The following is a 24101-nucleotide window of genomic DNA, read 5'->3' as shown; positions in this document are numbered from 1 at the left end:
TCTCTTTCCTGTAGGTGTGAAATCCGGGAGCTTCCGAGGCCATCTGTGACCCTCCATCCGGGCCACATGGCCGGCCCACTGCATTCGTTTGGCTTTGACAGCTTCTGCTATGTTGGGCTGCCGGTATAGTTCCTCGAGCTCTCGGTTGTATCTGATCCTCCATTCTGCTGTATCTGCATCCAGAACTGGACCGAAGATCTTCCGAAGCACTTTTCTCTCAAAAACTAGGAGCTTATGGAAGTCCTGTTTCCGGATACTCCATGTCTCACAGCCGTATAGAACAACAGGCTGGATCAGGGTTTTGTACAGTCGAATCTTGAACTGTCTGGAGAGATATTTGGACCCAACAAGGGAACCTCCCCTTCGCACCCCCCTCAGATTTAATTATAAGTCAGCACAGTGGATAGGCCTTGAAAAACTGAAAACAGATCGATCGAGAAAGCAGAAAGACGTTGTGTGGAACTATGAAAAAAATAAGCAAAATATACAAACTGAGTAGTCCATGCAACATCAAGGATAATGGGGGCTCAGGAGCGCCTTGGTCCCGTGGTTAGCGTGAGCTGCTGCGGAACAAGAGATCCTTGGTTCAAGTCTTCCCTTGAGAGAAAACTTTAATTTTTTATATAATCAACTTCGCTCTCCAAAATTCCAGGACATGTTCAGATTTGCTTGGATATATGCAGGATTTGACGGTCTACACACGGAAGAATTTGAAAACGTTAAAAACATATGTTTTGACAGAGCACAGGGAAAACTGTGCGACTGTGAAACTGTTGCATTCATTTGTTGCAGTTTATGTGAAAAACTCTTATGTTTTCATCACTTTTTTGGGAGTGATTATCACATCCACAAGAAAACCTACCATATTTACTCGAATCTAAGCCACACTTTTTTTTCCATTTTTTGTAATCCGAAAAACCGCCTGCGGCTTAGAATCGAGTGCAAAGCAAGTGGAAGTTCTGAAAAATGTTGGTAGGTGCCGCCACAACTAACTTCTGCCGTCGAATATATGTAGCGCGACAGAGGCATGCTTTGTAGGCACAAAGATAAATACTGGCGCCAAAACCTCTGCGTCAGTAAATAAATTAAAAAAAAAAAAGGTGGAAGACGAGCTTTTTTTTCTCCGCACCGAGTTTCGGCCACTGCATTTTCATACATTATCCAACGAAGTAAATACAAATTCCGTATTGTTCATCTTTGAATGTAGCAGAATTTCAATGTACTGCGAAAATCCGACTGGCAAGACTGTTTGGGATGTTTGTCAATATGGCCAACTCTACGTTCTGAATTTTTTCCTACCTGTGAGAAGAGGTGGTTCCTAGTAGGAACCTGATGAAATGTGAATCACATGCAGTATTCTCTTCACCATAAGAATAATACGAATATAAACATTTTGCCATGTATTCTTTCGTGTTTGCTGCTATCTCATTTAAATCCTGTCTGCCCAATAAACTACGAAACTAGAGTGAGACAACAGAAAACGCGGAAGAATATACGTATTGTGTCATGTTTATATTCGTATTATTCTTATGCCTAGTAGTGATACAGTCAGAAATGAAGCACGGCAACTGGCTAGATTTATAAATTTAAGATGATGACTAATTTCTGTGCAGAATTTGATGTACTAAAGAAGCGGCCGCAAAGATTTTCAAACGGAGAAAAATTTTCGCCTAACTCTCGTTCAGAACATGTTCTATCATACGCAGTCTATTATTTGGTTCTTGTTGACCATTATCAAAGAAAGCAGCAGTGTAAGTAACAACAAATAGCAGTCTTTTGCCATTGTTTCGCTAATGAGACAATTCCTCTCTTTCTTTTTATTTTAAGCGGTGGTAGCGCATACAAAAGCAAGCCATGCCGCTAGCGGCGACAGGCCGTAAACACGCACTATCAGAATGGGACGAACAATGCATGACACAGTACAGTAATGCATTTTCAGCTTAGAGTGACGTATACACCTATAACAAAGAAAACGGCACTTATCAGATCGAAGCAAAATCAGCAATCGATTCAGACCAGACGAAGCAAGTGAAAAAGGAAGGGTACTCATATAAATACGGACGGAGCGCGTGACGCATAGCAATGGCTACCTGATAAAGCTTAACTGCTAAGCTTACGACTCGAACCAAACTACTGTAGCTGTATCGTCATTCATTCGACGTAAATTGTGTCTCATATGACAATGGACCAACTTTGTTTCGATTTGGAGGTGCGGCCTAAAACTTTTCTCCCCCCCCATTGAATTTTGAGTCTCAATGTCAGGTGCGACCTAGATTCGTGAAATTTTTTTTCCCTTTATTTCGAGTCTCATTTTTCAGGTGCGGCTTAGATTCGAGTGCGGCTTAGATTCGAGTAAATACGGTAAATCGGGCAAGGTAGAAGAATCTTTTTACCCATTCAGCAAGTGTACAAGTTAGGTGGGTCAACAACATATTCCATTCATGTGACCCACATGCTGTCACCAGTGTTGTATAGAATATATCAGATGTGTTTCCCTGTGGAGGAATCGATTGACCTATGACCTTGCGAACAAATGTTTTCGGTTCCCATTGGAGAGGCACGTCCTTTCGTCTACTAATCGCACGGTTTTGCGGTGCTGTTGCGAAACACAGACACTAAATTTATTACAGTGAACAGAGATGTCAATGAACAAACGGACAGATCATAACTTCGCGAAAATAAAGAAATAAACTTTTCACTCAAGGGAAGACTTGAACCAAGTACCTCTCATTCGACAGCTGCTCACGCTAACCACGGGACCACGGCGCCCCTGAGCTCACACTATCCTTGATATTGCATATGTTGCGCATGGACTACTTAGTTTGTATATTTTGATTATTTTTTTCATAGTTCCACACAACTTCTTCCTGTTTTCTCGATTGATCTGTGTTCAGTTTTTCAAGGCCTATCCACTGTGCCAACTTATAACTAAATCTGAGGGGGGTGTGATGGGGAGGTTCCCTAATAAGCAGTTGTGCTAGGCTGTGGTAAGATCAGTTTCCTGCTTGTATTCTGGCATTGATCTCTGCTTCACGTGACGAATTCTCAGTGAAGAGTGCCCCTAAGTATTTGAATTCTTGCACTCTCCTGTAGGACTGGTCCCCAACCTGCAGTGATTGTAGATGAGCAGCAGTCTGGCTTTGACCATGCGTCATAACGAGGTACTCTGCCTTGGCTTCGTTTATGTGTAGTCCAAATTTTCTGGCAGCCTCCTTTAGTGCTTTGCTCCAACTCCTCTTCTGACCTAGAGAGTAAACAGATGTCGTCTGCATAGGCTAGGTATGCCAGTCTCTTTCCTTAGATTTCAATCCCTTCATTCTCTTGGAAGGTCTCGTGTACGATCTTCTCGAGGACAAAGTTGAACAGGATAGGGGACAACCCATCTCCTTGCCTGAGCCCTGTCACAATTTCAAACACCTCAATTATGCGATTTCCCATCTTCACCTTTGCATGTGTTTTGTTCAGACAGATCCTTATCATCATTTCATCCCCATCGACACGCAAGTCGCCGGATTGGCGTCAACTCGAAAGACTTGCACCAGGCGAACGGTCTACTCCACGGGAGGCCCTAGCCACACAGCATTTCCATTTCCATCAGATTGACGAGTTTCTCTGCTATGCCAAACTCCCTTAAACAGTTGAGCAGGATCTTGCGATGTATGCAATCGTAAACCTTCTTAAAATCAACGAATAAAATAAGTAAATCTTTACCATATTAACCCAGTTTCTCAGTGAGCTGCCGGACTGAAGATGTGATCTACTGTTGACCGTCCTGGCCAGAAACCTCCCTGGTACTCCCCAACCACCGATTCTGCCACCGGCTGAATTCTATGTATGAGGCAATTGGACAGGATCTTGTAGCAGTCGTTAAGCAGGGCGATTCCTCGATAGTTGTCACATTTCAGTTTCTCGCCCTTCTTATGTACTGGACAAATCAGAGATGTTTTCCATTCTCCTGGTAGTTCTTCTTTGCTCCATATTGCCTGTGTCAGTCGGTGTATTTTTTCTGCAAGTTTCTCTCCTCCTGCCAGGATCATTTCAGCCTGTATTCCATCTTCACCTGGACTCTTATTCTGTTTAAGGTGTCTGATCCTGGTTTTTATCTCATCTCTGCATCGGCTGTAATTGGGTACTGGAAATCAAACTGCATTTCGGGTTCATCACAATTTAGCAGCTGTCGAAAGTACTCTCTCCATCTCCAGCTCTCAGGTAAATTGGTGGTCGATAAAAAAATCTGTATTTTATTTGCATGATTTTGAGCTTTGCCGGCACCACTGACGAGCATTACGTAGGTTTGTGAGCTATCGTAGTTCCTAAGTTGCGGTAGAAAATGTAGAAATGTTGCTGTGAGTAAAGATAATGGCAGCTTAACAGGTAAATTGTAATATAATCTTCACAGGTATCTCGCCACACAAAAATGCGGTGCGTGTGCGACATTTTGGAAAGGATACTTTCTCTTGGAAGCTAGATGAAGGAAAGGCAAATCTACGTTTCTAGCATTTGTAGACTTGGATAATGCTTTTGACAATGTTGACTGGAATACTCTCTTTCATATTCTGAAGGTGGCAGGGGTAAAATACAGGGAGCGAAAGGCTATTTACAATTTGTACAGAAACCAGATGGCAGTTATTATTAGAGTCGAGGGACATGAAAGGGAAGCAGTGGTTGGGAAGGGAGTAAGACAGGGTTGTAGCCTCTCCCCGATGTTATTCAATCTGTATATTGAGCAAGCAGTGAAGGAAACAAAAGAAAAATTCGGTGTAGGTATTAAAATCCACGGAGAAGAAATAAAAACTTTTAGGTTCGCCGATGACATTGTAATTCTGTCAGAGACAGCAAAGGACTTAGAAGAGCAGTTGAACGGAATGGACAGTGTCTTGAAAGGAGGGTATAAGATGAACATCAACGAAAGCGAAACGAGGATAATGGAATGTAGTCGAATTAAGTCGGGTGATGCTGAGGGAATTAGATTAGGAAATGAGACGCATAAAGTAGTAAAGGAATTTTGCTATTTGGGGAGAAAAATAACTGATGATGGTCGAAGTAGAGAGGATATAAAATGTAGACTGGCAATGGCAAGAAAAGCGTTTGTGAAGAAGAGAAATTTGCTAACATCGATTATAGATTTAAGTGTCAGGAAGTCGTTTCTGAAAGTATTTGTATGGAGTGTAGCCATGTACGGAAGTGAAACCTGGACGATAAATAGTTTAGACAAGAAGAGAATAGAAGCTTTTGAAATGTGGTGCTAGAGAAGAATGCTGAAGATTAGATGGGTAGATCACATAACTAATGAGGAGGTACTGAATAGTATTGGGGAGGGGTTTGTGGCACAACTTGACTAGAAGCAGGGATCGGTTGGTAGGACATGTTCTGAGACATGAAGGGATCACCAATTTAGAATTGGAGGGCAGCGTGGAGGGTAAAAATCGTAGAGGGAGACCAAGAGATGAATACACTAAACAGATTCGTAAGGATGTAGGTTGCAGTAAGTACTGGGAGATGAAGAAGCTTGCACAGGATAGAGTACCATGGAGAGCTGCATCAAACCAGTCTCAGGACTGAAGACCACAACAACAACACTTTCTCTTTCCATCTTGTGTCAAAGTGTCAGCGTATCGCAGTTGGTCTCTTCGTACGAGTATTGCTGGCGAGCTCTCGAATCTCGTGACGGCCACTCGGTGACAGTTCGACAGTGGCTCTGCCTCTGGCATCTCGCTTCTGCCGTCCGTCGCTGCAGACTGCCTCTTGTCCCGTCTTATCGCTTGAGAGGCCGGTGCCCGAGCCGTACTGAGAACAGTATTGACGAGATTTGTCGACAGTCGTATCTCGGATGTCTGCTTAGTGGTGCTGTACTGGAAACTGTTAGCTTAGCCGATGACAGGCGTCTATTTGATTACGGAGGCAGTCCAGATACTAGTGTTCCCCAATCTCATTAATCGACGTAGGGTTTTTGCTGTCGGCGAAGCTCGGCAATCGGTGTCCGAAGCGATAAGACGGGAGAAGCGGCGGTCTGCAGTGGTGGACGAGAGGTGTGAGTCGCCAGCTACGTATACGGGCAGTCCGGCTGCTGTCGAGCAACTGTCACGTGATTTAAAAGCCAGCTGCCTACGTTTGTTAAAGGAGACGGACTGCGATACGCGATACGCCGGTACTTTGCCAGATGGTGGAAACAGAAAGCCGGCATTCCAAGAAATGCCCACACTGCGACCTTATCCTGCGAGAAACCCGGTAAGATTTTATAGTGTCAAGAAATGTGTACAGGTAAATTGTTAATATGTGTAACAGTATTTGTTAATATCTGGAATAAGAGTCGAATCTGAAGTGTCTAAGTAGGAACGTGTAGAGTGTGCCACAGTATAGGTTATATGCAATGAAATGTATAAATGTGACCTATCAATTGGAAGAAATGTATTAACAACATTTTGTTGGGAAAGAGCCAGCAAATGCTAAAATTTGTCTGGAGATCAGGGAATTTAACTTGGAGAAAAATGTGGCAACCCTGTTAATCCTTAACCTTGCAAAGACCTATATTTTGTAATTCCAAGGAAATAAAAATGGCTTACATGTACTGGAAGTAGAGACCAATTGGCATCCGCGTCATTGCATTCCCCTGTAGGTGAATCTATTGTATACTGTGTGTATTTTCACTCAGTGTGTGTGTGTACTGTTTTCAGTGACTGATAGTGAGATGTGAGTGAACAGTGTGGCATTACATTATTTAATAAGTTGTTTGTAAACAAAAGTATTGTATACAAGGAGTAAATCTAATGATTGTCTCTAACTAGAAGTCTGTATATATATTTGTATATGAATTAGCTTATTTTAAATTTATCTAAACTTGTAAATACTTTGACATGTCGTGTATTCTTGTAAAAAGAGATCTACGGATGAATGAAGCTACTACTACTAAATTCTGATGTGCAGCATAATTTTCTAGGGCAGCTCAGCTAGGGTAAAAAAAATGTTTATTCTGCAGAAGTGTGCAATATTCTGGGGCAAAAATCTGTAACATGTTGCCAGTGAGGGTGAGTTAGGAAATTGAAGATTCCCAGATATTTAAACAAAAAGTAAAAAGATAACTCATTAGCCACATCTTCTACAATATATCTGCTTACTTGGGCTTTGGAATATAAATTCTGTCTAACTCTAATATTTCTGTCAGATAGAATGTGACTGCCACCACGTAGACAGCTAACACTGTTTTGTGTAAAGTTAAAATGCTTTGTTTTAAGAATTTGATGATAACAACATTTGAATAGAACAACAGTAGGAACAGTGTCTCCCCTCCTTCAAAACGCCAATCATTTCCTAACGTACAAAAATAATCTAGAAGTCATTTGCACAATTACCAGTTTGAGTGTGTTATTTATTTATTTTATTTATCCATCTGTTGACAATAAATATTGTAAGGATGTTGTCAAGGGTACATAAAATCCATTTCAAAGAAATGGGGGACAAACAATATATACGTAAAAAAGTATAAAACAAAATAATACAATGAAGTTAATAATAATGCAATGAAATTAATATAGCCTATATACATCCCTGGTTGTTATTTTAAATGCATAGTCTGTTTTTCATAAGGCTTTAGTTTTGTCCTCCCTAAACGGCAAGTCCTTATATACACAACACTGCTTAAGTATATATTTACATCACACAACAGCTGTCCTTTAAGTATGTAAATGTAATGAATGATTAGGTACAGATAGAATATTTTCCATTTTGCCTTTATAAATATCATCAGAAAAAAATTATTGACCTACATAATCATTTACAGAATAAAAACATTGTTCTGCTAGAAATTTTTTAAATTCTGTTTTAAATTTGTTATCATCTTCTAACTGCCTGATGTTGGCTGGCAGTGTGTTGTACAGTTTTGCACCGATATGGCTGACATGCCTTTGTGTATTCGTTCTTTTTGTTCGCCGAGTATAGAGTGCTGCGCTATTACGGGTATTGTAGTTACGAAAGTCGGCATTTGTCTGAAAATCTGCAATGTGGGTCCTGACATACAATACACATTTGTATATGTATAATGATGGTATAGTAAGTATTCTAAGCTTTTTGAATATGGGTTTGCAGTGTGTCTGTGGATGACTGTGAGTTGTTATTCGGATGGCCCTCTTCTGCAACAACAAAAATTTGTATTAGGCGCCCTGATGTGGAACCCCAAAATATTATTCCATATGTGGCAAGAGATTGAAATTAGCCGAAATATGCCATTCTGGCACCACGTGAGGTACAAACATTTGCAATAGTTCTGAGGGCAAAACAGGCTGAATTAAGTTTCTGTGCAAGTTTTATTACATGGTCATTAAAATTTAAGTTTTCATCCACATGAATCCCCAGCAATTTTGTGGATTTAACTCTGTCTAAGGCTTTGTCAACCCACACCAGATCGAGATTTACATTTTGACATCTTTTCCCAAACTGCATATAATTTGTTTTATTTACATTCGATGTCAACCTGTTTGCATTGAACCAAGACTGGATGTAATTTAGTACTTTATCAGCAGTTGTTGGTAGCAATTGCTTTGGTGCACTTATTATCACACTACTATCATCTGCAAATATTATTGCTTTGGCTGCATCATCTGAGGTGTGAAAATCATTTATATATAGACAAGAGACAATATGGGCCCTAGGATGCTGCCTTGTGGCACTCCTATTTCTACATTTTTTGCCTCTGATACTGAATTTATTTTGTGGTTGGAGTAATTTGATGTCAGTCCTACAACCTGTGTTCTGTTTTTTAGGTGTTCTGTTTATTCCTATCCCATGTATACCCAATGCTTCCAATTTTTCTAAAAGAATGTCCTGTTTCACAGTGTCAAAAGCTTTGGAGAGGTCTAAATTTACTCCTACTACACTATAATCTTTTTCTAGATTTTTGATTATTTGTTCAGTGTAGCACATTACTGCTGTTTCGGTATTTTTACGTGCTTGGGAGCCGTACCGATTTCTGTTTAGTAAATTATGGTCATTTAAATATTTGTTGATTCAGTGCTTCATCAGTTTTTCTAATATTTTTAAAAATGCTGGGAGGAGAGATATTGGGCGATAGTTTTTTTACCTTATACTTGTCGCCGTTTTTAAATAATGGCTTCACTTTTGAAATTTTCAGCCTTTCTGGAAAAGCTTCTTCAGTGAATGATAAATTGGTTACGTGTGCAAAGGGCTTTGCGATTTGTGGTGCTGTCCTCGTTAGGATTGACACAGGCACCTCATCTATGCCAGCCGACATTTTGGGTTTCAAGCTTTGTATCACTGTAGCTCTTGTCAGTACGCTTTACAGCAGCGGCTGTCCTCGCCATCAGTGTACAACTCTACTCGTTCCGTGTCCCCGGAGGCTGTCCTGTGAGACCGGACTGACAGAATGTCAGGAGGCAATATCAGTGTCCCTTCTAAGCCAGGCAGAGAAATATCACCTCGCTCTCACGTGCTGTTACAGCTCATCCACTCAGTATTTGTTTTTTTTGTTTTCAGCACCTGCTACAAACCCTGAGGGCCATCCTGGACAAGAGGCCGCTGCAGGCGAACAACCTGAGCGTCTTCCGCTGCATGAAGTGCTCGTCGCAGTTCTCTGAGGAAGTAGAGTCTCCCCTGGTCCCCGGTGAGTTTCCGCTCCGCACCGGACGCTAGTTTCCTCTCTCCGAGTTGTTAAATGTGATTTACATCTTACAGGATTGGATTGCATCTCGTTGTTGCAAAAGACAGATACTTCTTACATTAGTTCTGTTGTCTGAGCAGGTAACTGCACGTTCTGTACTGTCACTGATGCACTGTGATTTTATTGGCGTACCAGATGTCGTACTGTAACAATACGAGTCAAGATAGATGTAACGGAACTTGAATAGCGTATTTGCCTCTATCGGTTACGGTAGAGAGATCGATCTTTCGGTCCTGTCTGTATATTTACATATAATATTGCACGAATAAAGGCTGGGCGAGTGTAAAGCCCCTAAATATAGGGGCGAGTTTTAAATAACTATGGTATACAATCAGAGTAACAGAAGGACATTTAGTTACACGAAATCGCGGATAGCGAAGTGTGGTCATTAAATTGAGTACACCTACAGGGCGGTCAATTCCGGGATAAATCTGTACGCATCTCACGAGGGCCGCGGTATTGAGACCTTCCCCCCCCCCCCCCCCCCCCGCGGAGAGCGGGCTCCAATTTATGAAAAGGACAAAAACGTTAACTTTTACGCGAACTCTTAATAACTGCAGATCAGAGAGAAAAGTGTGTAATTGTCTTCCGCCTAACAAACATTCGTGGAGGCGGTGGCTAGACTAGAAGAGTCAATTACAAAATACTGTATCATTATCAGTGACTGTTGGTGTTGAGCAACCAAAACTGTTCATCAGAGGGTTTCGATGGAACTCGGGAGTTAGGGTTCAGGCACTCGCATATACTCCACATCAGAGTGTGAATGAGTGCTGAATGCGAAATAAAACTGTGAACAAAGTTACGTTAAATGAAACAGAAGAAACAGGACAGTTTGGTCGTATCTGTTATTATTCCATAAAATGTAACATTTCTTACCGTTGTACGAAGCCTTTATATACGATCGTTATGACAATTTGCTTCTAAGGGATCTCGTTACGAGTTCAGTTTTGGGGACCTGGTCAAGAGTGGGTAGTTCGTAGATCCTAACTACTGCAGCTATTCTGGAATCAGGTGCTACCGTGACTGTCGTGTGTTGTCAATGACTTAAGGTTACCATATCTCACGCTCTAAGATCGACGCGCGTTTCCACTCGGTATAACAGTGCCTCACGGCAACGACGACAATGCTGACGACGAAGGAAGATGCGGTAGAATATGACAGTGTTGCGAATGAAAATGGGGCTCAAGCATTTGTGTCTGTTGTGATATTTTGGCTCGAGTACGAGTCAGGCGAGTTTTGTAGGACTGTTGGCAGATTTTTATACTGTGGAGATTATTATCAAAGTGACTATTGCAGAATTTTATATTGAGGAATATATTGTGGAATTCAAATATGGTATTACCAAACTTATTTCGTGACTTGTCTGGGAATGACGACTGGGCATTTTGGTACTCCTCTGTTGGCTTTCGAACTCTGAGCTGGACAGTAAATTCGAGTACATCAAATTGAAGTTTCAACAAAATCAGTTTTAGATAATAACATGATTTCAGACTGTGTAAACATGCGACAATGGACTTGTGGTGGAGCTTAACTGGCTAATAAGTAATGTAGATCACAATAGAAGGAAGAAAATTATCATAACATATCCTCAGTTAGTAGATCTCAGTAAAATGGTGGTGCAGATGTGTTTAGACGTGTTTGGATAAGGAAACTAATTTAAGAAGAATGTTGTCTTTTGCAAAAACACGGAAATAAATCCTATAATATGTTTTGTAAATGCAGCTGTTGTTACAGAATTGGAAGGCAAAGGATTCTTACTTGTAAGTTAGTTCCATCTTCTGTATATGTACTTTCTCCAATATATAGTTTCTTAGAACTGTGAGATATTGAGTAGTGTAGAAGCTGGACAGCTATACGTGTGAGTGAGAAGTTTTACACGTGGCTGTGGTCGTTCTTGTGGACTAGTTTTTGATGTACAGGGCCGTAAGATGACGAGAATATGTACCCGGTCCTCTACTGTTTCTCGTCTATGTTATGTACCTATCTCCTTGCTCCAGCAGTGTTATCAACTTCACGACATCTGCCCACAATACGAGCACTTTAGTCGACAAAAAAATACGTGTCATCGTAGAGACCCGTGCTGACTGGTCACTGCCAGATACTCTGCACTGGTCCTCAATAAATCCACCATCATTAAGACTCGGCAAGACAAACTACATTTGGATCTGCTCGACAACAGGAGCTCACCAGATGTCGTTATTCCACACGGAGGTTGGCCAATGCGAAGAGTTCATTTTACAAAATTCTCAGGCATCCTGATTGCTAACTGGGTCAATTGGCACCACACACCCATCAAATCTCTAAAGATCTGCACTCGCCAGCATTTTCCGTCAGGATGACCTCCAATATTGGACATACCTGTGTCCCGCAGTCTCTGTATTTTGGTCGTTTCCACTCATTCCTATGAGACAGAATAGTTGTCTGGGTCAACTCACCGATGTCAAAAAAAAGTACGTGTCGCACAGAATTACGTGCCGAGTGCCTCCGAGAACTTCCTAGCGCAATCCTCAGAATGGAGTAAAATACGGGAGCACCAAAATCTTGCATCCAGTTTGAATGATATCGTGTCCCTGTGCGGTAATACACTGTTTGAAAGTGAATTAAATGCTTTTAGGATTGTAGGAAAATTCAGTTGAAAAAAATAATGAATGAGACATACTTGCCTTCAGGAGGGAAAACATTACTGCTGGTGATACACACAAATAAAAGTAGTAGTTAGAGTGACATGGCTGTTAACAGCAACTGTGAGTAAGCTTAAATTAATATGTGGTGTGTCTAAAAAGTTCAGTGAACGCTATCAGACAACAAACAAAACAAAAGATAGAAACAAATCTTCTTTATTGCCCTGCGAGATAGTCACCACCCGCTACAACTCACTTTTGACAGTGTTCGCACAGCTTCTGGAAACTATCAGCAAAGGTCTCATGTGGAATCGATCCCAGAACGACTGTCACACGATCTTTGATGGCATTCACGTCTGCACAACATTCACCTTTCGTGATCGCCTTCAAGCGGGGAAACGGGAAGAAGTCCGGAGGAGGCAAATCAGGGGAGTACGGAGAGCATTCGAGAACAGTTGCCATCTTCCATTCCAGGAATTGGTGCTCACAGATCGTGCAGTGTGCAGGTGCATTTTTGTAGAGGAGCATCCATTTTCCAGCCCTGTGCAACTCTGGCCGAGCGCACCGGATATGCTGTCGCACTCAGTTAAAGAGAGACTGGTAAAATGCAGCATTAATGGTTTGACCTGCTGGAACAAATTTCTTGTGGATGATGCCGTTGTTGTCGAAGAAGGCAATCGACAGTGTTTTCACCTCAGATTTTTGCAGGCGGCTTTTTTTTGGTCACAGGGAGGGCGGTGAACACCGTGACACTGATCGCCGTTTTGATTCCGAATCGAACTGGTAGCACCTGGTCTCATCTCTCGTGACGGTGGTGCTCGGAAGCAACGGATCCTGGTCACACGTGGAAATGAAATCACCAGAAGTTTCCACCTGCTTTGCTTTTTGCTCGAGTGTGAGGTAGTGCAGCAGAAATCAGGAGCAGGTCTTCCGCTTACCCAAATCGTTGCTGGCAGTGGTGTGCACCGTGTCATTGCTAATACCCTATTCCTCTGCAGTCAGTGTGAGAGTCCTTCACCGATTTTGTGCCGGCATTTGTCACAATTTCTCAGTCTTTCCCGGGGTACTGCTTTTCGATGGCCCAATCGATCTCGGCTCGTCCTCAGATTCTCCTTCCCTTCACGGAAGCGTTTAAACCATTCGTAAACACATTTTCTGCTCACGGCTTCCCTCCCGTGCAGCTGCACCAACATTCTGTGTCTCTGTTGAAGTCTTCCCCAATTTGTAGTAGAACTTGATGTTTACACGTTGCTCCATTGCACTGTGACACTTTCTCTTATACTGACTACATTCAACTGGTCACAGTCTGTTTACGTAGCCAGACACGTGCAGCGCTTGCCTCGTATCGATTCTCCTCGAGTCTCTGAAGACCCGCGCACGTGCGCACAAACGTGTGCCAAGTTGCCGTTCAGATTTGACACCATTCACCGAACTTTTTAGACACACCACGTATAGTAAACAGTCATTCAGTTGCCAGAAGTTTAAATAAATAAAATTGACCTGGTATACTATGGTAAATAAATAAACCTCCAGCAGTTGACTGGCCGTTTACTTTATTAATCGATGATCGATGGTGACACTATCCAAGCTTATGGAACTACTCGTTCCTTCCTTGTGGGGGAGGAGAGTAAGGTATATTGGAAAACCCAGCCAGTAAGAGCCACCTGTAGAGGGCTGGGAGCGGGGAGGGGGGGGGGGGGGGTCAGAGGAAGGCGGTACACTGGTGTGGTGAGGACTGAGGACAGGGTGAGAGGTAGAGGCAGATGCAGATTCGTAATATCCACATGCTGCTGGACCGTAGGTAGAGCACTCTGTTCACGTGATCTGTACTTGTGGCTCGTGCCGTGCCCACACCTCGCTTCTACTGCTCCACCCTCACCCCCCTAACTCCTCGTAATACAGTCTTTTTAGGCATCATTTTAATGTTTTCTGCTATTTTTTAATTTCTCCGTCAAAGATAACCGGTACTCTGTGCGTTTTGTCACACAGCTTTCCTATACAGTACCTATCGCAGAGTCGTGAACGTGTACAATCCGTCTTTCCATTGGTAAGTATGAGCCTTTTCTTTAACTGCACAAATCTACATTGCCTGAGAAAAACTGTGAAGCACCCAGAACAGGACAGCAAACTAAACGATTCTTCACAAATCGAGCGGGTATGTGATATTATTTCAGTGATTAGGAAACTGAGTGAAATTTATGAAGAAATTGGCAAAATAGTCTTCTTACCAGTATACAGTCACACCTCCTCTCACCCTGACATTTCCACCATATCAGTCGGAAGGGTGTCGTAAAGCCGTCGTATACTTTCCGGAGGCGAGCCGGCCACAATTGCTGTAACACAACCCCAGTACTGCGAATAGTGACACCTGGACAGAGAAGATGTCCGAGCTGGTCTCGCGTTCGCCCCGTCGGAGACACTTCTTGGGATCTCACCGGCTGCGGGCGTACCTCGACGTCGTGCAGACAGTGCGTACGAGCACGGTCCCGTCAAAAAATGGCACCACTGTACCGTCACACGAGAGGTAACGTTCGAGGACGCGGGACGCCTGTGACGTTCCACTCTGCCGTCAGAGTTCCCTCGATCACTAGCAGCTGTGACCCCGAGTCGTACTTGACGGACCCCACACAGTGATGCGAGCAGTAACGGCAGCGTGCCTCTCCGAAACGTCAAAGAATGGCACCTATCCCCGGGTCCCCGCCGTACTCGCTGACCGGCCGTCTAGGGTAGTGCAGAACAGCGATTTGTTTCCGAACACAGTGCAGTGACATTTGTCAGCCGTCCGTGCTTCCCGGTCTCGGTAGCTCTCCGAAAGCAATCGTTTGTGTTCTGGTGTTAATACGAGCCGACTAGTGTGGCGGTAATTTCCTATTTCGGCTGCTGCTCGTCTCTTCCCGACGGTATCGAATGAGACAGAATCTTGCAGGGAGACCATTACTTGTTCTCAGACGGCTGGTGCAGATGTGAACAACTTATGATCTGTGCAGTGTACAATACAGTGGTCCTTCCTCGTGGTGGTCAAACACAGTCGTTTGGAATGTCGTTGACGATTCTGCCCGCCGTCACATTCCAGTGCAGTCCCACATTGGCCACTGTCACGTAAGACTGCACCACGAATTTTTATATTACACAGTTTGACCAGCTGGCCAAATGAAGACTCAAAATGAGGGTCCTTTCAAATCTGAGAGGTGCCGATAAAACAGTCTCACACGAGTATGTGGCATTTTTGTGTCATTTTGGTGCTGTTGACACATCTTATATATCCCCCCCCCCCCCCCCTCCAGGCCAAATAACAACACTAAAGATGAATAATCTATTGCTCATTGATGGCCATACTGCCTGTCACAGAACTGCAACTCTAATAATTTACTCGAAACACAATGAGTAGCGTGTATATCCACATGTACAGCTATATGCGTGCTCCACAAGCCACCTTAGAGGACATGACAGAGGGTACCCCCTACAACCACCTACTAGTCATTTCTTTCCCTGTTCTACCTACAAATAGAGCGAGGGAAAAAGCTTCGTGATCCGTACGCGATGTGTATGTCGGCAGCAGTAGAATTGTTGTGCGGTCAGCATCAAATGTCGGTTCTCTAAATTTACTCGGTAGTGTTCCTCGGAAAGAGTGTCACCTTCCCTCCAGGCGTCTCCATTTGAGTTCCCAAAGCATCTCTGTAATGCTTGCTCGTTGCTCAAATATGCCAGTAACAAATCTAGCACCCAGCTCTGAATTGCTACGTCGTCTTCTTTTAATTGGATCTACATCTACATCTACATTTATACTCCGCAAGCCACCCAATGGTGTGTGGCAGAGGGCGCTTTACGTGCCACTGTCATTACCTCCCTTTCCTGTTCCTGTCGCGTACAGTTCGCGGTAAGAACGACTGCCAGAAAGCCTTCGTGCGCACTCGAATCTCTCTAATTTTACACTCGTGATCTCCTCGGGAGGTATAAGTAGGGGGAAGCAATATATTCGATACTTCATCCAGAAATGCACCCTCTCGAAACCTGGACAGCAAGCTACACCACGATGCAGAGCGCCTTCCTTACAGAGTCTGCCACTCGAGTTTGCTAAACATCTCCATAAAGCTATCACGCTTACCAAATAACCCTGTGACGAAACACGCCGCTCTTCTTTGGATCTTCTCTATCTCCTCCGTCAACCCGACCTGGTACAGATCCCACACTGACGAGCAATACTCAATTATAGGTCGAACGAGTGTTTTGTAAGCCACCTCCTTTGTTGATGGACTACATTTTCAAAGGACTCTCCCAATGAATCTCAACCTGGTACCCGCCTTACCAACAATTAATTTTATACGATCATTCCTCTTCAAATCGTTCCGCACCCATACTCCCAGATATTTTACAGAAGTAACTGCTACCAGTGTTTGTTCCGCTATCATATAATCGTACAATAAAGGATCCTTCTTCCTATGTATTCGCAATACATTACATTTGTCTATGTTAAGGGTCAGTTGCCACTCCCTGCACCAAGTGCCTATCCGCTGCAGATCTTCCCGCATTTCGCTGCAATTTTCTAATGCTACAACTTCTCTGTATACTACAGCATCATCTGCGAAAAGCCGCACGTAACTTCCGACACTATCTACTAGGTCATTTATATATATTGTGAAAAGCAATGGTCCCATAACGCTCCCCTGTGGCACGCCAGAGGTTACCTTAATGTCTGTAGACGTCTGTCCATTGAGAACAACATGCTGTGTTCTGTTTGCTAAAAACTCTTCAATCCAGCCACACAGCTGGTCTGATATTCCGTAGGCTCTTACTTTGTTTATCAGATCCCAAACACTCGAGCAGTACTCGAGAGTAGGTCACACTAGCATTCTATAAGCAGCCTCCTTCACGTACGGACTGTTCTTTCCCAAAATTCTTCCAATAAGCCTAAGTCGACCATTCACCTTCTCTACCACAATCCTCACGTGCTCGTTCAATTTTACATCACTTTGTAATGTTACGCCCAGACATTTGACGGACGTGACTGTCGAGCAGAACGCTACCGGTACTATATTCGATCGTAACAGGTTTGTTCTTCTTACTCGTCTGTATTAACTTACGTTTTTTACATTTAGAGTTAGCTGTCATTCGTCTCTCGTCGTCCTAGAGTCACTCGACGGCGACCCCTTCCGGTACACCACAGCACCGACACCAAACGACTGCACATTGCTGCCCACCCTGTCCACTGGATTATTAATGTGAAGAGAAAGTAATAGTGTCACACTTCCCTAGGGCACTCCTGTCGATCATCACGTACCGGGTTCTGTTACTTAAGAAGCCTTCGAGGCATTCCTGTATCTGGGAACTTATTCCGTATGCTCATACTTTTTTTGACAGTCTGCAGTGGGGCACCGCATTAAATGTTATTCGGAAATCTAATAATACGGAATCTGTCTAGTACCCTTCATCTTTAGTTCCCAATATATCACATGAGAAAAGGGCAAGTAATTATTTCTAAAAATGTGCCGATTTGTAGGTTTATTTAGTCTCGGGGAAATTTACTCTGTTTGAACTGAGAAAATTTCCCCAAATTAAGCAGTAAACCAATGTTTAGGATGTCGGTCTGTAATTTTGTGAGTCTGTTCTTTCACACTTCGTATACATGGGAGTCACCTGTGCTTTTATTCCGATCGCTTGAGACCAGCGAGAGATTTGCGATAAATGCGAGCAAAGTAAGGGACCAAATTGGGATTCCGTTTGGTAGCTTTTTGCTTTCAACTCCTTCAGTTGTTTCTCTACATCAGGGATGCTTATTACTGTATCGTCCTTACAGGAGTCTGTGCGAAGGTCAAACAACAGTACATATACTAAGATGGTGTCTGTTCTTTCGGACATGTCCGAAAGAACGGATACCATCGGTTACCATGCAGCTCCTTAGAATGAAATTACAATGAAATTAACACCCTTAGCTCCTTACAGTCATTGACATATGTCAACGGGGACAGATGAAAATGTGTGCCCTGACCGGGACTCGAACCCGGGATCTCCTGCTTACATGGCAGACGCTCTATCCATCTGAGCCACAGAGGACACAGAGGATAGCGCGGCTGCAGGGATTTATCTCTGGCACGCCTCCCGCAAAACCCACATTCTCAACGTATTGTCCCACGCTACATTCGTAGTGCCCCCGCCCATTATACTCATTACTCGCGGCGCGTTGCCGATTCCCGTAAGAGTTCGGGCACTGTTTGTGCATTCGCACAGAAGAAGAAGATGGTCAAGTGTAACGAGCTGCATGGTCACCGATGGTATCTGTTCTTTCGGACATGTCCAAAAGAACAGATACCATCATAGTGTATATATATAGTTAGGCTCAGTCAACAGAAAGACTGCTAAACGTGTAAGCTTTCGGCTTAAAGGCATTCTTCTAAAGTAGACGACACACACACACACACACACACACACACACACACACACACACACACACACACACACACACCTGACCACCGAGGCCGGACTGCGAGCGACTGCGTGCGGCGAGAGAAGCAGTCTGGGTGGTGGGGGTAAAGATGATGGTGGGGTGGGGAGGGAGGATAGCAGAGTAGGGGTCAGGGACAGAAAATTGCCGCCTGTGGGAGCGTGCAGAGATGAGGTGAAGAGTGGATATGGCAGCTACGGTATTTACTCGAATCTAAGCTGCACTTTTTTTCCGGTTTTTGTAATCCAAAAAACTGCCTGCCTGCGGCTTAGAATCGAGTGCAAAGTAAGTGGAAGTTACGAAAAATGTTGGTAGGTGCCGCCACAACTAACTTCTGCGATCGAATATATGTAGTGCTAGACAGGTGTGCTTTGCATGCACAAAGATAAATACTGGCACGAAAAAGGTGGAAGACGAGCTTTCTTCTCTGCCCCGAGTTTTGACCACTGCATTTTCATACATTATCCAACGAAGTAGATACAAATTCCGTATTGTTCATCTTCGAATGTAGCAGCCTTTCAATGTACTACGAAAATCTGACTGCCAAGACTGTTTGGGATGTTTGTCAATATGGCCAACTCTACGTTCTGAATTTTTTCCTACCTGTGACAAGAATGGTTGCTAATAGGAACTGTTATGAATTGTGAATCACATGCAGTATTCTCTTCACAATAAGAATAATACGAATATAAACATTTTGACATGTATTCTTTCGTGTTTGCTGCTATCTCGTTGAAATGCTGTCTGCCTAATAAACTACGAAACTTGACTGAGAACACAGCAAATTCGGAAGAATATACATATGATGCAATGTTTATATTTGTATTATTTTTACGCCGAATAGTGATACAGTCAGAAATGACGCACGACAACTGACTAGATTTTTAAATCTAAGATGACTATAATTTCTGTGCAGAATGTAATGTACTAAAGAGGCGTCTGCAAAGTTTTCAAACGGAGAAAAATTTTCGCTAAACTCTCCTTCACATCTTCTATCACAGACAGTCTATTATTTGGTTCTTGTTGATCATTATCAAAGAAAGCAGCATTGTAAGTAACACCAAATACCAGTCTCTTGCCATTCTTTCGCTAATGAGACGATCCCTTTTTTTTTTTAAAAAGCGGCGGTAGCGCGCACAAAAGCAAGCCATGCTGTGAGCGGCGACAGGCCGTAAACACTCATTATCAGAATGCGACAAACAATGCATGACAGTACAATAGTGCATTTTCAGCTTAGAGTGACGTAAACACCTATAACAAAGAGAACGGCACTTATCAGATCAAACCAAAATAAGCACTCGATTCAAACCTGACGTGAAAAAGGAAGGGTACCCGTATAAATATGGACGGAGCGCCTGACGCATAGCAATGTCTACCTGGTAAAGCTTAACTGTTAAGCTTACGACTGGAACCAAACTACTGTAGGTGTATCTTCATTCATTCGACCTCAATTATGTCTCATGTTACAATGGACCAACTTTGTTTCAATTTGGTGGGGTGGTCTAAATCTTTTCTCTCCCCTTGAATTTCGAGTCTCAAATTTCAGGTGCGGCTTAGATTCGGGAAAGTTTTTTTCCCTTGATTCCGAGTCTCATTTTTCAGGTGCGGCTTGCATTTGAGTGCGGCTTAGATTCGAGTAAATACGGTAGGTGCAGACGAGAGGTTATAGGGGGTGGAAAAGACTTTGGGTGCGTGGGTAGAAAAGAAGGCAGTGTAGTGCTGGACTGGCAACAGGGAAGAAGGGATAGGTGGACGAAGGACAGTGACTAACGAGGGTTATGGTTACGTAGGATATATTGCAGGGAGAAGTGGAGTTGGAAACGAGGATCCAGGTGACACGGTTTCTGAAGCAGTCGTACAAATGGACGAAGACGTGTCGGGCAGCACGCTCGGCAACTCGACGGTCCGTCTATCTCTCGGCCATTTGTGTGGACATAATGCTCTTCGGTTGTTGTGACCGCGTAGAACACGGCATTTAGCTCAGCTCCTGTCCAGTCACAGGCATCACCTATCCCGTCAAACACAGAGCCACCTGTGAAAGCAGTCGTGTGACCTACAAACCGAGCTGCAACCGCTGTGCCGGATTCTACGTGGGCACAACCGACGAGCTGTGTGTCCACCGACAAACTGTGGCCGACAGATAGCTGGACCGCCCAGTCGCTCACCGCATTCCTCGACGTCACAGCCTATGCCACCTGGATCCTTCCTACTGACATGAGATTTTCTGAATTGCACGGGTAGGAATTCTCCCTTCAATATACCGGGTGATCAAAAAGTCAGTATAAATTTGAAAACTTAATAAACCACGGAATAATGTAGATAGAGAGGTAAAAATTGACACACATCCTTGGAATGACATGTGGTTTTATTAGGGGGAAAAAAAACACTTTTGCTAGAGGTGTGAAAGATCTCTTGCGCGCGTCATTTGGTGATGATCGTGTGCTCAGCCGCCACTTTCGTGACGCTTGGCCTCCCAGGTCCCCAGACCTCAGTTCGTGCGATTATTGGCTTTGGGGTTACCTGAAGTCACAAGTGTATCGTGATCGACCGACATCTCTACGGATGCTGAAAGACAACATCCGACGCCAATGCCTCACCGTAACTCCGGACATGCTTTACAGTGCTGTTCACAACATTATTCCTCGACTACAGCTATTGTTGAGGAATGATAGTGGACATATTGAGCATTTCCTGTAAAGAATATCATCTTTGCATTGTCTTACTTTGTTATGCTAATTATTGCTATTCTGATCAGTGAAGCGCCATCTGTCGGACATTTCTTGAACTTTGGTATTTTTTGGTTCTAATAAAACCCCATGTCATTCCAAGCATGTGTGCCAAGTTGTACCTCTCTTTCTACATTATTCCGTGATTGATTCAGTTTTCAAATTTGTACTGACTCTTTGATCACCCGGTACCTATGTTCCCATACGCCCTGGCCTCGACCTTCGTTAGTCTTTGTCCTCCACCCACCTACCCCTTCCCAGTTCCCACTCAAGCCTTCTATTCCACATCTACATCGACACACATACACTGCGATCCACGGTACGGTGCGTGGCGGAGGGTACCCTGTACCACTACCGGTTATTTCGTTTCCTGATCCACTCGCAAATAGAGTGAGAGAAAAACGACTGTCTGTATGCCTCCACACGAGCCCCAATTTCTCGTATCTAATCTGTGTGGTTCTCACGAGCGACGTATGTCGGTCGCAGTGGAATCGTTTGGCAGTCAGCTTCAAATGCCAGTTCACTAAATTCTTTTAATAGGGTTTCTCTAAACGAATGTTGCCTGCCCTCCAGGAATTCCCATTTGAGTTCCTGAAACATCTTCGTAACACTTACGTGTTGTTCGAACCTACCGGTAACAAATCTAGCAGCCCGCCTCCGGGTTGCTTTTGTGTCTTCCCTTAATCTGACCCGGTGCGGATCCCGAGCACTCGAGGAGTACTCGAGAATAGGTTGCACTGGTGGCCTATTGCGGCCTCCTTCAAATGTGAACCACACTTTTGCAAAATTCTTCCAATAAACTGGAATCGACCATTTGTGTCCCCTACCGCAGTTCTGACACGATCGTTCCACCTCTTACTGCTTTGCAATGTTCCACCCTCATATTTAAACGACTTGACCTTTTAAGTGGGATACTGGTAATACCTTATCCAAACATTACAGGTTTTATCTTCCTACTCATCTGCGTTAACTGACATTTTTCCACATCTAGGGCTAGCTGCCATTCATTGCACCAACTGGAAATTTTATTTAAATCGTTTTGTATCTTTCTACAGTCACTCAACTTCAACACCTTACCACACATCATGGTCAACCGTATCTTCCTTCATTGTCGGTGTTGTCTTTGTTGCCGTGAGGCACCGTTATACCAAGTGGAAAGGTGTGTCGATCTTAGAGCATGAGATATGGTAACCTTATGTCTCTGACAACACACAACGGTCACGGTAGCACCTGATTCCAGAATAGCTGCAGTAGTTAGGATCTACAAACTACCCCCTCTTGACCAGGTCCCCAAAACTTAACTCGTAACGAGATCCCTTAGAAGCAAATTGTCATAACGATCGTCTATAAAGGCTTCGTACAATGATAAGAAATGTTACAGTTTATGGAATAATAACAGGTACGACCAAAGTGTCTTGTTTCTTCTGTTTTATTTAATGTAACTTTGTTCACAGTTTTATTTCGCATTCACCACTCATTTACACCTGATGTGGAGTATATGGGAGTGCCCGAACCCCAATTCCCGAGTTCCATCGAAACCCTTCGATGAATAGTTTTGGTTGCTCAACACCAACAGTCACTGATAATGATACAGTATTTTGTAATTGACTCTTCTAGTTTAGCCACCGCCTCCACGAATGTTTGTTAGGCGGAAGACAATTACACACTTTTCTCTCTGATCTGCAGTTATTAAGAGTTCGCGTAAAAGTTAACGTTTTTCTCCTTTTCATAAATTGGAGCCCGCTCTCCGCGGAAAAAAAAAAAAAAGAAGAAGAACGGTCTCAATACGGCGTCCTTCATGAGATGCGTACAGATTTATCCCGGAATTGACCGCCCTGTAGGTGTACTCAATTTAATGACCACACTTCGCTATCTGCGATTTTGTGTAACTAAATGTCCTTTTGTTACTCTGATCGTATACGGTAGTTATTTAAAACTTGCCCCTATATTTTTTTACAACCCGCAATTAGCACTTCTTTACTTGTTTATTTCTAAGAGTAAATGAAAAAATTGACCCCATATCATCAGCTTCGTCAATATAAAGCAAAACACCTCAATATGCCCAATTTTACCTCTTCTTATAGGATCGGCTACCTTACTCATTAATTTACTACATATTATTTCCAATAACACTAAACAGGTATCGCTGTTATATTTTAATTGTATTCAAAAGCACGTTATTATTATTATGACCAACCTAATCGTAACAAATCGCCCGGCGTGCGTTTTTAACGACAGCTTTACACTCGCCCAGCCTTTATTCACGCAATATTATATATAAATATACAGACAGGACCGAAAGATCGACCTCTCTACCGTAACCGCTATTCAAGTCCCGTTACATCTGTCTCGACTCGTATTGTTACAACGGCAGATTGCTGCCACTCTATCCACCAAATCATTTATGTATACAGAGAAAAACAGCGGTCTTGTCACACATCCCTAGGGCACTCCTGACGATACCCTCGTCTCTAATAAACACTCACCATCGAGGGCAACGTGCCGGGTTCTATTACTTAAGAAGTCTTCGAGCCACTCGGATATCTCTGAACTTATTCTGTATCCTCGTACCTTCATTAACAGCCTACAGTGGGGCACAGTGTCAAATGCTTTCCGCAAATCTAGAGATATGGAACGTGCCCATT

General features: G+C 43.3%; 1 protein-coding gene across 1 annotated transcript in view; it reads left to right on the top strand.

The window, feature by feature from the left end:
- Positions 1 to 24101, top strand: part of LOC126214992 (serine/threonine-protein kinase 11-interacting protein) — a 204910-nt gene that overhangs the window by 60622 nt on the left and 120187 nt on the right. Inside the window, exon 8 of the mRNA XM_049941622.1 lies at positions 9487 to 9613. Coding sequence (XP_049797579.1) covers positions 9487 to 9613 — 127 coding nt within the window. The remainder of the gene's footprint in view (positions 1 to 9486; positions 9614 to 24101) is intronic.

Source organism: Schistocerca nitens, chromosome 12 (genome assembly GCF_023898315.1).
Source record: "Schistocerca nitens isolate TAMUIC-IGC-003100 chromosome 12, iqSchNite1.1, whole genome shotgun sequence".
In the NCBI taxonomy this organism is placed as follows: Eukaryota; Metazoa; Arthropoda; class Insecta; order Orthoptera; family Acrididae; genus Schistocerca; species Schistocerca nitens.
This window is presented reverse-complemented; position numbering and strand designations above follow the sequence as displayed.